The 18,670-nt window shown below is 40.8% G+C and overlaps 1 protein-coding gene across 3 annotated transcripts in view; it reads left to right on the plus strand.

The window, feature by feature from the left end:
• The window catches only part of LOC149029137 (MraZ), a 122,835-nt gene extending 111,830 nt beyond the window's left edge, over nucleotides 1–11,005 (plus strand). The window contains exons 23-24 of one of the 3 annotated variants that reach the window (XM_089140543.1): nucleotides 3,781–3,809; nucleotides 9,530–9,600. In XM_089140543.1, coding sequence (XP_088996669.1) covers nucleotides 3,781–3,787 — 7 coding nt within the window. In that variant the 3' untranslated portion in view covers nucleotides 3,788–3,809; nucleotides 9,530–9,600. Of the gene's footprint in view, nucleotides 1–3,780; nucleotides 3,810–9,529 lie in introns of all 3 variants that reach the window. The other 2 variants (XM_089140534.1, XM_089140559.1) reach the window with 2 other exon arrangements.
• Nucleotides 11,006–18,670: the final 7,665 nt, after the last annotated feature.

The raw sequence follows: 18,670 nt of genomic DNA on the forward strand, positions 1-18,670 counted from the left end.
CATGTTGTGCACATACACCAACTACTTAAGTCTCCTACACCGCCATCTGTTGCACGTCTTCCTATGGATGAGAGAGAAGGTACTCTAGTTCCACTCACAAACATAGGATGAACATGTCTATGATAGCACCCGAATGACTATCCTCAAATTTGTGGTAGTTGTAAAAATACATTAGAGTCTTGGCAGGGAAATCATATAGTACTTGGTTGTATACTTAGTTGAACTATGTATATTTACCAAGGTCTCCCTTGTTCATAGGTACAGCCGTATCAACCTTTCCCAAAACTCCCAGCTGCATGAAAATCCTTGATATGTATACCCTTATTTCAGGTTTCATCTTTTAGTTAGTACAAATGTATGTACTATAGAAAGAATAAAGTCTAGAAACCATAAAATAATTTTTCTCACCTCTAAATAAAAGAGGTGATATAGAGGATGATGTTTCCCAAAGAATTAAAATAGGGTGGATGAAGTGGAGAGGTGCATCTAGGGTCTTGTGTGATCGACGTATTCCATTAAAGCTTAAAGGAAAATTTTGGAGGACCATCGTTCGGCCAGCAATAATGTACGGTGCAAAGTGTTGGGCTGTTAAAAAAAACCATATTAGATAAACTTAATGTAGCAGAAATAATAGTGCTAAGATGGATGAGTGGCAAAACTAGGAAGGATAAGATAAGGAATGATCATATTAGGGTTGGTTTGGGAGTTGCTTCATAAGTGATAAGCTTCAGGAAAGTTGTTTGAGGTGGCACGACCATGTTCAACGGAGACCTATAAACGCCCCTGTACGGAGAAGTGATATAATTCAGATTGAAGGAACTAGAAGAGCTAGGGGTAGACCTGAGATAAGCTTAAGAGAAAGGATATGCATAGCTTAGGCCTTTATCTAGCATGAAAAACAAAACTGATTGGAAGGCAAGAATCCGTGTAGACAACCCCATTTTAGTTGGGACAAGGCTTATTGTTGTTGTCGTTGGTTGGTGGGATTTGGCTCTAACTTCTCTACGACCTCTTCCTCCACATTCATCAAATCGACCTCAAGCCCAAGATTAAACTTGTACTTATACTTGGGGTTGAGATAGTATGTTGGTATTAAGAAAATTATTAACTTGGCTAGTGACTTAGTTGTTTTGAAAAAATGCAATCAACGATTCAACATTCTAAAGCATAAAGTGACTCGCCAGCTATGTGCAAAGGATGGCTCACATCTCTCATCTATGATCTTGAAGTCGGATTTTTGAGGCTCTAGCAGTAGCTAGTTTGACCATCTCCTTCATATGTTGGACGGTAGTGTGTATATGGACTAAGGTGGTCTTAATGTCTACCATCCTCAAGACAAACTCAATAGGCTTCAATTTACCCACTTTTCCATTAAGGTCCCTTTAGAAGGAACCATTAAAAATGCTTTCTTGGATGTTCTCCCTTCAAATGTGTTAGCTTTAAGCCACCCAAACTAATCCTCACTTGCAAACATAGATCGGAGACCCACCACTCTTTGTAAGTGTTGAAAGTATGGGCTGAGGTTTTTCTAAGTAGAATAGGATTCCATTTCCTAATAAATCTAGAGTTAGTTTATTATTTCTATTTGTTTTGTATTTCCTTTTCCTACTTAGAGTGGGACTCAACTAGATTGTAACTATAAATACTTTATTGGGGCCTTTGAATCAAATAACTTTGAGCAATATCTCTCCAAATTACATTATGGTATTAGAGCCATGTCTGATTTGAGACACCAACAACCCATCACAAGTCACAGCAGGCCATCGTTGGTTTCAAAGAACTAGAAAAGCTTCCGCAACCATCTCTCACCTCTGTAACTTCATTGCACCTCCTCAGTCACCCATAACAACCATCACCTACCCATGTAGAACCATTCCAGCCCCAATCAAAGTCTTGTACCCCTTATGTAAACCCAACAATTGATCTTAGAAGAGTCGCTGCAACTTTTTGACTCTTCTAGGGCCATCGCAAGCCTTTTTTCAGTCCCCAACCTAATCACGTTCACTCCTAGGAGTGTCACTGCTTCTTGCAACTCTCCTAAGATGATTTGAACTCAAAACAAAAATAAATAAAAAATTATGCTTGTTCTTAGTCTGCGATGGTGTTTAGTTTTTTTTCCACCCAAATAGCCTTCTAAACCCATCACCTACCAAATTCAAACCCTCCAGATGGCTCTAAAGTCTTCAATGATGCTTAAGAATGGTTCTCGGTGCATCACATGTAGCAACAAATGTTTTCTGAGTTCACAGGGGTTGTTTTGTAAATTTGAGAAGTTCTAGAGATCTTTTTGTTTTATGTAATTTTAAATAGTTATAGGGGTCTGTTGCAAATTCAAATAGCTATAAGAAACTTTTTGTAAATTTGAATAGTTTTAGGGAGCTAATTGTTTGTAATTTAAGTAATTTCATCCTACAATGGCTGATCCCACATCCTTGCTGGTACATCTGAAGAGTCTCCCATGTCTTCTATTCATAAGGATCGTGAGTTTTCTCCACTCCAGATGACCACTATGAAACTCAGTGGGACAAATTATCTTAGATGGTCTTGTTTAGTTTTCCTTGCTGTTGGTGCTCGTGGTCTTACTAACCATCTTAATAGGACTTCTACCAAACCTTCCACACCTAGTCTGCAACTTTCCAAGTGGTACACAGATGAATGCTTGGTCATGGGTTTTCTCATCAACTCCATTAAATCAAACATAGCAGAGAGTTATCTCCTCCTTCCTGATGCAACAACTATTCAGAAAGTTGTTAAGGATACATACTCGAGTAGGCAATGATGCACAATGCTTTGAAATTAGACGGAAGATCTATCAGTTGCAACAGAAAGACCTTACTCTTTCTCAGTAGTATAACATTCTTCGGTATTATCTGACTAGATTTCTCTGGGAATTATACACCGAAGAATGTTGAAGATGCTATTGCCTATCAATAATGGGAAGATAAATAGAGAGTTTGTGATTTTTTTGGCAAGATTGAATATAGATTTTGATCAAATTCATGCACAGATCATTTCTAAAGAGCCTTTTCCTTCTCTGGCTTAAGCCTGTGCCATAGTAGATGCAGAGGACAATCGAAGGACAACTATGGTACACCCTCAGACATCTGATAAATTTGTATTAGTCGATGGTTTTGGCAATAATGAATCTGATTCTGATGATTTTCGCCCCCCAATGAAGTCTGAATATTGTGGAAAAGAACGTCATACAAAAGATGAGGGTTGGAAGTTGCACGGACGTCCAGCAAATTCATGCAGATGAGGTAGGAATGGGAATAGGGGCAGCAATCAAGCATCTGCAAATCAAGCCAATTGTGACACCCTGAGTTCACCAACACCTCTTTCCTCAAATGAGCTCCAACACCTTCGCCGGTTGATGTCCAAACTTGACTCATCTTCTCCAATGTCGACTTCCAGTGTGAGTGTAGCTTCTGTCATTGTTTCCTCTGCTGATCCACAATTCCCTACAGGTATTTTTGGTTGTCACAATGTCAATTTGACTTATACCTCTAGGATAATTGATTATAGGACAACCGACCATATAACAATCTCGTCTACTTTGTTCCATATTTATTCACCTATACTTTTGCTCCGGAAGTTCAAATGGCTGATGGGTCTCTCTCGCCGATCTCTAGGAAGGGATCTATTATTTGTTCGCCTTCTCTTACCCTATCTAATGTTTTGCATGTTCTAAATTTTTTGCTAATCTTTTATCAATTAGTAGCCTTACTCGTGATATGAATTGCAAAATAACCTATTTTTCTTTCTCATTGTGTGTTTCAGGACCTAAAACGAGCACACGAATGGCAATGGTAAACAAAAAGGGGGGCCTTTACTTGTTAGATAGGTCCCCATCAGCTTTTTCTATGGCCTCTAGTTCCTCCTCCCCTGCACTTTTTACCTTATTGCAGTGGCATCGTCGTCTTAGCCACGTTCATTTACCTATTTTGTCTAAGTTATTTCCTGATCTGATTAAAAGATGTAATTTGAATGATTTCTATTGTGAGGCCTGTATTTTGGCCAAACAAACTAGGTATGTTTACCCTATTTCAGATCATCATAGTAAAATTCATTTTTCAATCATTCACTTTGATGTGTGGGGTTCTCGTCATTTCTTCGTCTTTATGGATGTTGTGCTCCAGGAACAGATTCCTTTTCTTTTCCCTGCACCTATTAAGGAGGAAAGTCTTAGTAAAGAGGTTCCATTGTTGATTCCTCCTTTCGATATTTCTCTTGAGATTCTTGCAAATGATCCTCCTTTGGAAGATGGAGTGACCGGACAAGAACAACTGGTGGATGATGTGCAGGGGGAGACTAGACCTCTGAAGACCTATCAAAGAAAGCAACGAGTGGCCCCTTCTGAACCAAGCCAGTTAAAAGCTTCATTTCCTGGCCCTAAACAATCCGTTCCTCTAAATGAGTTGTCTTTGACCCTTCTTCTGATCCTACTTTGGACTTACCAATTGCATTAAGAAAGAAGAAATCGAGCTTGCACCAAACATCCTATTTCCAATTATGTTTCATATCAATCCCTATCCCCAGAATTTCAATGTTTTATTTCCTCTTTGTCCTCTACTTCTGTTCCTAAAACTTGGTAGAAAGCATTATCTCACTCAAACTAGAAGGAATCTATGGATGAGGAAATGCAAGCTCTAGGAAAAAAAACAAAATATGGGACTTTCACTTTGTCTACAGGAAAGCGGACCGTTAGGTGCCAATGGGTGTTCGTGATCAAGCACAAAACAAATGGGATCATTAAGAGATACAAGGCAAGATTGGTGGCCAAAGGCTTCACTCAAACTAATAGCGTTGACTACCAAGAGACATTTGCCCATGTTGCCAAAATGAATACAGTTTGTACTATTATTTTATGTGCGGTTTAATAAAGGATGGAGTTTACAACATTTAAGTGTGAAGAATGCTTTTTTGCATGGAGAACTCCAAAAGGAGAGGTATACATGAACGTACCACCTGGGTATTCTACTGCCTAGACTCATGGGAAAGTGTGCAAGTTAAAGAAGGCTTTATATGGGTTAAAGCAATCTCCAAAAGAATGGTTTAGAAGGTTCTATTAGGAAATATTTGAGTTTTCTCATGTCTTTGATTTCAAAATCGGCTCCCAAAAAAGTCTTCAATGCTGAAATCTCATCCTTGCTACTGCCTGTGATCACAATATCATCCATATACACTAAAAGTATACATAGGATCTTCTTGAGGAATATGGGATGCTAGGACCTACACTTGAAGGCAAAGGAAGGAGAACCAGTTGACAAAACAAAGTATCAAAAATTAGTGGGAAAGTTGATTTACCCATCTCACATTAGGTGACATCACATTCGCAGTTAGACTTGTTAGGTAGTATGTGCATAATCCTTTCTCCTAACACATGGATGTAGTATATTGGATCTTGAGGTACTTGAAGGCCACTCCAGGAAAAGGGATTTTAATTTCATCTCATAGACATTTGAAGATTGAGGCATATACAAATGCAGACTGGGCAGGATGTCTAGATGATAAGAGGTCTACCTCTGGGTATTGGGTGTATGTGGGAGGTAACCTTGTGACTTGGAGAAGCAAGAAACAAGCTGTGGTTGCGAGGTCTAGTTTTGAGGTCGAGTTTAGGGCGATTGCTCAGGGCATTTGTAAGGTACTATGGCCGAAAGGGTTGCTTCAGGAGGTTGGTACAGATTTGGAGGTTCCTATACAGTTGTACTCAGATAGTAAGTCAGCAATTAGCACAGCTCACAACCCAATACAGCATGATAGGACTAAGCATGTCGAGATTGACATAATTCATCAAAGAGAAGGTTGAGGCTAGGTTGGTCCATATCACCTTTGTTACTTCAAACGAGCAGCGAGCTAATATGCTGACAAAGAGCTTAAGCACGAAAGTATTCAATAGTATTATTGGCAAGTTAAGCATGATAAATATCTATGCTCAACTTAAGGGGAAGCGCTGAAAGTATAGGCTGAGGTTTTTCTAATTAGAATAGGATTCCGTTTCCTAATAACTCTAGAGTTAGTTTTTTATTTCTATTTGTTTTGTATTTCCTTTTCCTACTCAGAGTGGGACTCAACAAGTTTGTAGCTATAAATACCCTATTGGGGCCAATGAATCAAATAACTCTGAGCAATATCTCTCCAAATTACATCAGTAAGAAGCTTTTCAGTGCAATATAATTGGTGCCAAGTCTACCGATACGAGGCCTCACTTGGTAACCGCCACACTTGCTCTTTTTTAGTTACAAGGCACACCTATAGTTTTATATAAATGTAGTCACTTGTGTTGCACTTTCAACCACATTGTTGATAAACTTCTTCTTGCCCAAGTCCTTTAACATAAGAGCAATGGAATGAGTTGCATATGGTGTCCAAAAGAGATGAATCCTACTAGTCTTCTTTGTTATAAGCATCTCTACCACCTTCTTGAAGTTAGAACCATTATCCAAGACAACTTGGATAACTTTGCTTGCCCCGACCTCAAACACCACCTTCCTTAAGAGCTTGTAGATGTAATCAACATCCTTCACCTCCTAGTGCATCCACAAACTTCAAGAACACTATCATGCCATTACAATTATCCATAAAGTTATTAATGGACTATCTAGTAAGATCAGTCCATCCAACAGCCATCACAGTCACACTGCATGTCTCCCATCATGACTTTAGTGCCTCAATGTACTCCATCTACTTCAACGTTGGCAAGTAGACATTCATTAATTCCCATGGTGTGGGCCCTTTCATCCCTGGGCCTGTCCTAGCAATTGCATCAATCGTCCCCTGGTGATAGGGACCGGCTACATTAGGTGCAATGTTGTTGTAGAATATGAATTTGTTAATTGCATCCTTAGCCTAAAAGAGGATCTCAAACCAAGATCTTGAACATTTGTGGTTTTGAAAGGCAACTCATCTTGAGCTTTTGAGATCTCGTGAGAGCTTGAAAAAAGATTGGGCATTATTTTTCCTGGTGAATAAGAAAAAATATATTAAGCCCAAAAAGGAAATAGGGAAAAGAGGGGTGCCCCCTTGGAAAGGACAGCCAAAGCTAAGCTAGCTCAGTCGACAATAAAGAAGAGTCTAGGCCTCAGGTAACAACAATGTACTCATTCCTTGGTATATCAGCCAGAGCTTTCTACAAACACAAAGGAAACTTATATTAGTCATTCTTGCGACTGTCCTTCCAAAATTAGTCGGGAGATCAAAAATTTGTAGTCCATCTATGAAGATTGCACTCAAGCAAATGTGAGAAATACACGCACCAAAACCTACTTTTTCTAGCTTAAAGGATTGGGAGCATGCTTGCTCCAAGACTAGATGGAGGCTATGGCTCGAAGCCAAAGGGATTTGGTGAAGCGGCAGGCAAAGAAAAGGTGTCGGTTATCCTCATTTATTGTGGTACAAAGTACATTGGTGGAAGTAATAAGAATGTGGAGGTGAAGGATAAAGAATTGAGTTGATCTGAGAGGGAGATCTCCATACTACAAAGGCTTGTCTAGGAAGAATGAAATTTGGTTGGCCCAGGGGACCATAAGCAAGGTGGTCCTGCTGTATTGCAAAGCAAAGGAGGTGGAGAAGTGTCCTTTTTTGGAGGGTAACCACAAGATTTTAGCAAGACGGTCGGTGGAGGGGAGACGAGGCAGAAGGGGCTACATATTGCTGATCTCAGACAGAAAATAAGTATCCTTTGGGATGCCAGGCAAGTAAATAGCTCTAGCTTCCACCACATGGTAGATATTGGATCCATTAACATTCTGAAAGGTGTGGTTGACTGTGGAAGTACTAAGCCTGTGGAGGCTTGAATGCATTGGGAAGGACAGTAAAACTCTAAATGGAGTCCTTACGGTGGTAAGAGTAAACACTTTTCAGCTAAATGTAGTTCTTTTTAGAGGAGATTTTCCAGACAAGCTTGAGGAGACCAGTGATGTTGCAATCTTGAATTATCTGAATACCTAACCTCCTCCTGATTTGGGTCTGCACATAGTGCTCCAGCTGATTTGTGGAGAAATTTAAAGGTTTTTTGAGCATACCAAAGGAAGCTACAAAAGAGGGTTACTTAGCATTAAAATTGGTCTTGGGAAGAGTGAAGGTGCCATGCCACACTAGTAGATGTACGATGATTGGGAGATAGGTTTGATCAAGATGAGTCTCCCTAATTTAGGAGAGGAGCTTAGGTTACTATGGCATCTCAAGTTGCCGAGGGAGGAAATCTTGCCGTGATTCTTATCTCTTCCACTCGTTCTCAATTTCTGGCTTTGTCCTTCTGAATGCTCTCTGGCTGTGCGATAAAGGTCCCCTTGTCCTCCTATCTCTGTGAGCTCCGGTGATTGAGAGGTCATCACAGGGTTTTCCCCTTCAGCAGGTAAGCTCTCAACTCTTTCCTGAATTCCGGGTTGGCTTTCTCTCCTCTTCCCACCTGCTGTGCAAGGGGCCCTTCTTTGGAATCCATTGCCAACATCTAGCCCTGCATCCTTTACAATACTCTCCAGATCATCTACCCTACTCTTCATTCAACTTTTTACCACTCCCCTAAAATTGAACTACTCTGATACCAACTTGTTAATCCCCCAAATTTAGCCTAACAATGGTTGTACCTCCTCCCCAGTTACACTCCACAGTTTCAGAAAATACAGCTAGCACAGAATGGAATTAGCTTAAGATTTAATTACTGAATTCAAGAATAGAACAAAACATAGCAAGTTGAGATAACAACCAAGAGTAGAATCTTCCCCCTACGGCTACCCGAGAGCAGCAGCTCTCCCTTGCAAGGCCTACATTGCAATTTCCTTGACAATAATCAATTCTACCTAGCTTACTACTAACCTTCCCCAATATAAATATAGATAACTTCCTAACTGGATTCTCCCTTACCCTTTATAATTCAGTCTTTTACAAGAACAGAAATATCTCTGATCTGATTTCTTCTTTTATCGCTGCAAGGAAGATCCCTTGCTTCTCTTTCTTCTTTTTTTTTGTGAGTGTACACTCGCAATACAAGGGGCCTATCAGGGTACAATAATAGGTGGGAAGTCCAATGCACGAGAAACTGCCAGTGATAGTATAAAAGTTTTCTTTATCAGGTTGCCTCAGCTGAAAAGATAGTGTATGATCATAGATTCACCAAAGGATATTTTAGGGTCATAATGAACCTGATCTGCTTCCTTTCTGCTGTCTTACCATCACCTCCTCCTAAGAGTCAAGTAAATTTGACTGTCTGGATAGTTGAGGAACAAATGGTATGGTTGCTAGGTACCAGGAGTTTCCCCGTTGAGCTTTTTCCTTTCACTGCCCCAGTAGAATTAACAAAGAAAGTTACCGAAATTTTAATTTTTTTATGTCATCTGTATTAATATCTTAAGGACCGCCCTTTTAACATGGGATAATAATTACCTTAATACTCTTATGCAGTTTTAATTGATGAAAAAGCTTGATTCCTGTAACAAGCTAGCACAAAAGATCGAGCTCTTTTAATTTTGTGTACTGTCTCTTAATTGTTGAATTGTTTTCACGTTTCTGGATTATTTCTGGTGATCAGGGAAGATGACAACTGGTGGATTCTTCCTAGCATCCTTCTCGTAATAAAGTCTTCACAAGCTCGCTTTGTTGACTGGCACATTGCAAACCTGGAGGTTCCTGATCCTTCTCTTTTCAGTCGAGATCCTGACAGTTTCTGGCTTCATGAGAATCCTTCATAGTTGGCAATTTTAAGTACTTTTCATGGTCATTCCCCCTTGCTTATTACAAAGATCAGAGGAAGTTCAAGGAATTTTTTGCTCCCCTAATGCTTCCTCAACCGACGAAAAGAGAATCATGCTGTGTATATTCTTTTTACATCTGTAAATTTGGCTTTATTCGTTTGTAGGAGTATTAGCATGAAGCTCCGTTGTGAATAGCAAGAGAGCTTACCATAATTTCTATTGATCTTTCACATTGTGATTGATAAATTTGTGAGGTATGTAATATTTTTGCCTCTTAGATCTTTATTCCAGTTGCATCATGTACATAATCTGGGACTTCACCAGCTAGATGAAGTATAACCTGCACTGAAGACCAAGTTGTGATACTTCTCCAGCGAAAATATATTGTGCGCAAACTCTGCAATTTCATTCACTCAGCTCAATAGGAACCAAGTTTATGAAATTCTAAGTTTTGATGATTTATTGTCACTTGGGAATTTAACTGGTAAAGGATTCTGATGGACATTGTTTGAGTTGGATTTTGGGCAAGGGTGTTAATAAAACCTTTTCGGCCCTAATTGGCTCAAGCCCTCTCTGTATCTGGGTCGCTGCTAGCCCCTTTTTTGACCCAAAGACCCGGTTTGGTTACAAATTAACTAGTCCTCGCAAGTTCGGGAAGGATTCAGTCAGATCAACTTGGCATGGTTTTAGTTCAACATGTGCTCATTTAATTAATGTTTTTTTAGTAGAGTTCATTTATAGAGCAGGTTAGGAATTTTTGAGTCTAGAGGCTGCTTGCACTTGAATTTGAATAATTGAAATAACCAATCTTTCTATCCTTTTGAACCAAGAGAGAATAGAATAGAGCAGGTTAGGAATTTTTTGTTTATGAGAAAACCGAATATTTTACCATGAAAGATTGAAAGGTAATCCAAGAGAGTTTGTACAAAAACATCTAGATACATGGGCTCGTGCACAAAGTAAAACAGGCTGCTGATTCGCAGCAAGGACAAAAGAGAGTCCGACCTAGTGTCAAAACTCAAAAGCTTTGTGGTTCGATTTGCATCCTAAGCCATTTGTATTTTATCGTCCGACCCAAAATATCATTTGTGAATATGTGATATCTGTGAGGCGATTGCATTTGGTGAATCTTCTAAACGTAAGGACACTGCTGTTGGTGAATCTTCAGATCAGATTCCCACACTTTCTGCTGATGTTTCTCCTACGCTCCCTCTGCTTGAAGAAACCGTTTGGTCTTCCAAGGAGGATGTGGCTCCCTCCATCGTTGCTTATACTGTTGATGTCCTTGCTGGAGAAATCGTTCGGGATCCCTTGATGAAAACCCTTCAGACATCTGAGGCAACTATGTTGGCATCTGATGAAGGTGCGGTCTCTGCAGGTGCTTCTTCTATTTCCAACTCTAAGAATTGTTTGGCATCCTCCTCCCCTTCTCTGGAGCTGGAGGATTTTGCCACCAGGAAGCGCCCTAGGTTGGCGGATGATGTAGTTCATCCTTCTCTTGATGTAGCTCATCCTACTTGTTCTTCAAGGAAGTCTGACTTGGTGTCAATCGAGTTTGACAAGGCACTGGAGTGGTGACCTTGTTCAAATGCCTTGCCAAGAGCAGAGTCCTCTCCACCATTCCAGACAGTGACTTTATGAAGTCACTGGTAATGTAAGTTTTTCTTCATTTCCTTTTTGTTCTGAAGATTTTCTTTTGCTCATGACTAACTCGAAAGTTATTGCAGGAGTCTCACTGGTAACTTCCACAACCAAGTGGAAGCAGCCTCTAGACTTAGTAGACTAAGTGATGAAGTTTCTAAGCTTCAGGAAGACTCCAAAGCCAAAGACGCAGAAATTGCTCGTCTTGGAAACTTAGCTTGGGAGGTTGCAAGGGAGAAGAATTCCGTGATCGAACGTCTCCGTTCGGATTTGGATGATGCCAGGGAGAAGATTCGGCGGCTCGAACGAGAAGCAGGATGGTCAGGGGCGAAAGGATCTGAAGCGTTACCCCAAAGGCAAGCTGTTATTCCTTTGCCCGAATCCCTTCCAACTGATGTTCGTAGAGCTTGCATCTTCAAGTATTTGCACAGTAAGCCTTTTGTTGACATGCTGAACGCTTATAACTTGCAGGCATACCGGGATGGCGAAAACAAAGTATGGGAATCAATATTAAGGAGAGGTCCTTATTTCAACACAACTCCCTACAGCGCCAATTGTCATCCTGAAGTGTTTGCAAAGCTTGGTCTTCCTCTTCCTGACTGGACCAAAGATACGATCGACCTTTCATCTCCAAATCCGGACATCATGCATTATCTCGATGATTCCCCTCCTTATGCTCCTCTCCAAGGATTCAGTTATGAAGAGCTTGCCTTGAATGCAGGTTTGATCTAAGACCAGGCTTCTTTCGGTCAAACTGGATAACGAGTATGGAATTGCAGAGGATTTTGTACTTGTAGAATGCTTCGCAATCCTTAAGAGGAAGAAAACAAATGATAATATATGTTTTCCCGACCCCGATCTTCTTCTTCTTCTTCCTGAATTCGTGTTGCTTCTTGACTCTGTGTTACTTCTGGCAAAGCTCCTTCGATCTTGTTTAGCTTCTTAATGATGTCTTTCTTTATTGACCGACCGAAAATTGTACCCCAACACTTGTTGTCTCATATGTATGCTTGATGTAAAGGTTGGCCTCTTCTGGTCGTTTAAAGAAATAAAGAATTAAACTTCATCTTTGAACTTTGTCAATCACTTGAGTCATTGTTGCAGTAGGTCTTACAATGCCTTTACTTAGAGATTTCCGTAGAAATTCAATAAGTCTGAGAAGGAACTCACTCAGGTTTTAAGCCGATGCCTTGTAAAAGGACCCACACGGGTTTTAAACCGATGCCTTTACTTAAGGATTTCCGGAGAAATTCAATAAGTTTGAGAAGGAACTCACTCGGGTTTTAAACCGATGCCTTGTAGAAGGACCCACACGAGTTTTAAACCGATGCCTTTACTTAAGGATTTCTGGAGAAATTCAATAAGTCTGAGAAGGAACTCACTTGGGTTTTAAACCGATGCCTTTTGATTTTGTCGTTGGATCTGTTCCTCGAATGTGTTGTATGATGCCCCCAATCAAAAGACAAAATGTTGAAAACTGAAAATTGTATTGATTGAGTTTGAAATTTGTTACATCGTGAACGAAAATGATAATCTTCAGGGATAATATTTCATCAAATGCATGGCATTCCACGAACGATCCAACTCTTTCTGGGTTGTCAAGTTCTTCAGTTTGTAAGCCCCCGAACCAACTGGTTTGACAACCATTTATGGTCCTTCCCATGAAGGGTCCAATTTCCTCTGATGACCTGGATCTGAAGCTAAGGTATTTCTTAATACCATTTCTCTTGTTGAATATCGACGGTTCTTTACTCGGGAATTATAATGTGACGCTATCCTCCTTTGATAATGTTGAGTTCGTGTTATTGCTTTTGCACGAACCTCATCCAATAAATCAAGGCTATCAAGCAGTCCTTGTTCATTCGCTTTTTCTTCGAATTCTCTGTCCCGTAGTGTTCCAGCCATTACTTCCACAGGTGCCAATGCTTCAGATCCGTATGCCAGTTTAAAAGGAGATTCTCCTGTAGGTGTCTGAACCGTAGTTCGGTAGGCCCACAGGACATTCTGCAATTCTTTGACCCATAAGGCTTTATCAGCTTCGAGTCTTCTCTTTATTCCTTCAAGTAGTGTTCGGTTTGTAACCTCTACCTGACCATTGCTTTGGGGGTATGCCACTGATGACATACGATGCTCGATCAAATAAGTTCCATAGAATTGTTCAAATTGTGGACAGTCGAATTGAGTTCCATGATCGGTAACGATTATTTTTTGCATTCCGAACCGGTATATAATTGACTCGAGCACGAATTTCTCCACCTTTTTTTCTGTGATGGTTGCCAAGGCACTAGCCTCGACCCATTTGGTGAAGTAATCGATTGCTACTATAAGATACTCTCTTCCGCTCGACGCCTTGGTAAATTTGCCCATGATATCGATTCCCCACATTGTGAAAGGGATGGGATCCAAAATCGAAGTCATGGTTTCAGCTAGGCGTTTAGATACCATAGCATGGATTTGACAGTTGCTACATCGGCGAACGTATTCCATAGCAGCCTGTTGGAGCTTAGGCCAATATAATCCAAGCCTTAGAATTTTGTGTGCCAAGGCCCGACCACCCATGTGAGCACCACAAATTCCTTCATGCACCTCAACCAAGGCTGACTCCGATCCCTCGGGACCCAAACATCTCAGGAGGGGTCTAGAGTAAGATCTTCTGTACAGCCTCCCATTCTGCATAATGAATCGTGCTGATCGTAATTTGATTAATCTCGCCTCTTTCAGATCCTTTGGTAATTTATCATCTCTCAGATATTCAACTATTGGATCCATCCAGCAACGCTCCGCTTCAATGTAGGAAATTTCCTTCTCGTGATAACTTGGAAATGTTATCTCTTCGATGTAGACCGAAGGGTCTAAACTCTTTTCTTTGGCATTGGCTAATCGGGATAGCTCATCTGCCATTGTATTTTCTTTTCTTGGAATCTGACATACTTTCAGATTCCTAAACTCTTTCTGCAATACTTGCACAATCTCTTGATATTTCTGTAACCAGGATTCCTTAACACCATATTCCCCCTGTACTTGCTGAGAGTCACTATAAATAGTTATGTTTGCTATTGCCAAAGCTTTTGACAATCTAAGTCCAGCATTAGGGCTTCGTACTCCGCCTCATTATTACTTGCTTCGAATGCAAATCTTAGTGCATATCGAATAATAAATTCTGCTGGACACTTCAGGAGAATTCCAGCTCCTGCTCCATCTTTGTTACTAGAACCATCCACATATACCTCCCACACTGTCGGGATAGTGGGCTCGGTAACTTCTTCCATGGGTGCAATAGTCTCTACTACAAAGTCGGGCTAGTGCTTGAGCTTTGATTGTCAAGCCGGCCCTCTTCCAAATTTCTTGCCACCTGAAAATATTCAATTCTAGTGAGATACACATATTAACTATTAGTTAAACCAACATAACTTTGCTAAAGATGTTTAATCTCTTACCTTTAGACCCTAAACTTGAAGATGGAGCAGAGAACTCACTGTCACTCATGTTTGGCAACAACCTGCATGAAGTGGAATTCAGAGGGAAAATAAGCATAACCAATGCACTTCCAACAGAAGTGATTCATGCCAATTGCAAAAAGAAGTGAAATAACAACTAAACAAGCAGAGAAAAATTAAACAAGAAAACCTGCATTTCCTAAAGTAGAACTTTATTTTTCAGTTAAATCTTAAAGCAGAACTAACAAATAAACATAAACTCCAAAAAACGCATTGACATGCTGACAGAGAATTTGTCCATAGGCAAGATAATTTTAGGGTGTGTTATACATGCCCAAAAGAAGTAGATAAAAGCTAATCTGTTAGAAAATTAGCCAATCTAGAAGATACTTTCAAGAGTTGTATCACATTAAAGTTATCATGGTGATACGGAGGAAATATGATCGAACCTGGTTCGTACTTGGTTTGACCCTTGATCCCGGTCGAGACGGAGGGAATTGACTCGCTTCCGAGCGAGCCGGGTCCAGAAGATAGCTTGCTGAGGAAGAAAACTAAATCGGCAAGAGGCACGCCCTAATCCGACTTATGGATTAGGTTAATTACCCTAATGACGGCAAACACAACTTGGCGGCTGTCACTTATCATTATTGAAGGGATAATCATTGAATAACCGTGAGGTTATCTCAAGAGTCCTCTACTAGTTCAAACTAGTAGAAGTCTATCACTGAACGGATCTAATTGTTAGGATCCAACGACTATCCAAAGAAGGCTCAAATGCATCCAACGAAGAAGATTCGAAGGTACACTCTATATAAACCTTACTTACCTACGAGGTGAGGAGGACTCATATCCATATACACACTAGTAGACGTAAACTATCAGAGGCTTACGATCTAGATCACTTTCCCAGTTTTTCATTCCTTAGCTCTGTGCGTCTAACAGAGCCGTTTGTGATTAAGTTCATCAACTGACTGAGCCTTCGGAGGTGGACTCCCGACCCCAGCGGTCGGGCCACGTCTGACGCTTTTGTTCTGCAGGTCATCACAAGGAGATCTAAGGGCTGAGCAGATTTTGGACGCATCATTTGGTGCCGTCTGTGGGAACAGAAGAAACCTTGTTTACCATCAGACAAGGAAAGAGCGAATCGATCGAGAGTATCTGAAAAGATTCAATAGAGTAACAATGGAGATAGAGAATTTGGATGAGCAAGTAGCTAAAACTGCTCTATTCACTGGACTCACTAACCGAAGACTCCTGGAGCTATTACTACAGGATATGCCTACAACTTATGCTGAGTTGGTACATAGATGCCAAAAGCAGGCTGAAGTCATGGAGATCTTAGATGCGCGCCAAGGAGACAACAAAGCCTCCACTAAAAAACAGAAGGCTCCTGAGCAAAAGCAGAAGCCAAAGCAGAATGTTCGAGATCGGATTGGAAAGCCTCAGGCTTGGCGGCAGAGATCTCCCGGTAAAAGTGAGTATACTCCATTGAATGCTCCTCAGGCTGATATTCTGAATATCATTAAAAAGTGAAATATTTTGAAGTGGCCACCCAAAATTCCTTTGAAGCCTGAAGAGCAGCAGGATCGAGAAAAATATTGTCGTTTCCACAAGGATTATGGTCATTATACTAATGACTATCGTCATTTAAAAGCATATATTGAGAGATTAATATCTCAAGGACATTTGTCCAATTTTGTTAGCAGAAGAAGGGAGGAGCCACGTGAGTCTGCCCCTAAAAGGGATCGTTCGGTTAGTTCAGAACGACCGAAAGAGGCTCTAAAGTCTAAAAAAGGTAAGGAGGTGATTGATGTTACTCGTTCACCGATCCTTACAATTTTCGGAGGCCCAGAGCCCGAATCACTCCGGAGGTTAAAGACAAAATCTAAATTTGATGGAACCGGAGAGACGCAAAAGCGGAAGAGGCCAAATGGTGAAGATTCTATCACCTTTGGCTAGGAGGATGAAAGAGGCGTTTGTCTACCTCATGATGATGCCATAGTCATCAAGGTAGAGATTGCGCGCCGAGAGGTACATAGAGTTTTAGTTGATACAGGGTCTGCAGCTGACCTAATTTCTTATGAAGTGTATCAAAAGCTGAAGGTCGATGAGGATTTGATGGAACCGTCATCCACACATTTATATGGCTTTGCAGGATCGTCTGCAATAGCGGAAGGGTCTGTCCAGTTGGATTTATCTATTGGATGTTTTCCCAAGGAGACTACCGTCCGAATCAATTTTTTGGTAGTTCGGGAACTTCCAGCTTATAATGTTATCCTCGGACGACCATCTTTGTCCAAGATAGGTGCTATTGTTTCGACAAAACACTTGAAGATAAAATTCCAGATTGACATGGGAATTGGTCAAGTTTCCTCTGATCAGAGGATCTCTCGGCAATGTTATGTTGCCTACTTAAAGGACAAGGAGGGCCCAAAGAAGGTGACGGCCCTACCTATAGAAGTTCCAGATGATCAGGAAGAAGCAGAAATGCAAAGGCCCGAGCCAGTAGAAAAGCTGGAGCAAATCCAGCTGTGTACCGAGGATGAGAAAAAGATTACTTATATCGGGTCTGAGCAGCTGGAGGAGTTCAAGGAGGAGTTGAAGTTTTTTCTTCAACAAAATAGTGATGGTCTGCCGAAGACATGCCAGGAATTGATCGGGCTGTCGCAGAGCACAAACTCTGGATAGATCCAAAGGTGAAACCAGTTATCCAGAAAAGGAGAAATTTCTCCATTGAAAAATACGAGGCCGTTCGGGGAGAAGTCGAAAAACTGAAGAATTCTGGTTTCATAGAACCAATTGAATGCCCAACTTGTTAGCCAACGTGGTATTGGTCAAGAAGGCGAATGGGAAGTGGAGGATGTGTACAGACTACACAAACCTCGACAAGGCTTGCCCTAAAGATTGCTATCCGTTGCCACGGATTGATCTCTTGATAGATGCGACTGCAGGATATGAAACTCTGAGTTTCATGGATGCCTACTCAGGGTATAATCAGATCCTTATGAATAAGGAAGATGAGAAGTTCACTGCTTTCATGACTGATCGTGAAAGCTACTATTACAAAGTCATACCATTTGGCCTGAAAAATGCAAGAGCTACATATTAGAGGGCCGTCAACAAGATTTTCAAGGACTTAATTGGTAAGAATGTTGAAGCTTATGTTGACAATATGCTTGTGAAAAGCATTACAAGAACAGGTCATATCGTAGATTTAACAGAATTTTTCTCAGTACTGCGAAAATATCAAATGAAGCTGAATCCAGAAAAGTGCACCTTTGGAGTTTCTTCAGGCAAATTTTTGGGCTTCATGGTATCACAGAGGGGTATTGAGGCTAATCCAGCCAAAATACAAGCTCTAATTGACATGGAAGCTCCCAAAATTGTTTGTGATGTGCAGTGTTTAACAGGGAGAATTGCCGCTTTGAATCGTTTCATCTCCAAGTCTGGGGAGAAATGTTTACCATTCTTCAAAGCACTCAAAGATTTGAGGGGCAGCAAGGAAGCGAAGTGGACTGAAGAGTGCCAAAAGGCTTTTGAAGAATTGAAGGAACACTGGGACATCCACCACTTTTGTCCCAACCAGAGAAGGGGGAAATCTTACAGCTATATCTAGCGGCGTCCCTTTCGGCAGTCAGTGCAATACTTGTTCGTGAGAAAGATAAGAAACAGTAGCCAATTTACTATGTGAGTCACATGTTACTTGATGCGGAGACATGATTCGCAGATCAAGAAGCAAGCTTTAGCTCTCATGACAGCAGCCAGGAAGCTACGGCCATACTTTCAGGCTCATCCAATAGAGAAACTACTGCACCAGTGGAGACCACTATTGAAGATCCCATTATCCCAACCATTTGGGAAGTATATGTGGATGGCTCGAGTAATAAGGATGGAGCAGGA

The sequence above is a fragment of the Hakea prostrata genome, chromosome 1, assembly GCF_041222555.1.
Source record: "Hakea prostrata isolate BN-2017 chromosome 1, UWA_Hpros_2, whole genome shotgun sequence".
NCBI lineage: Eukaryota > Viridiplantae > Streptophyta > Magnoliopsida > Proteales > Proteaceae > Hakea > Hakea prostrata.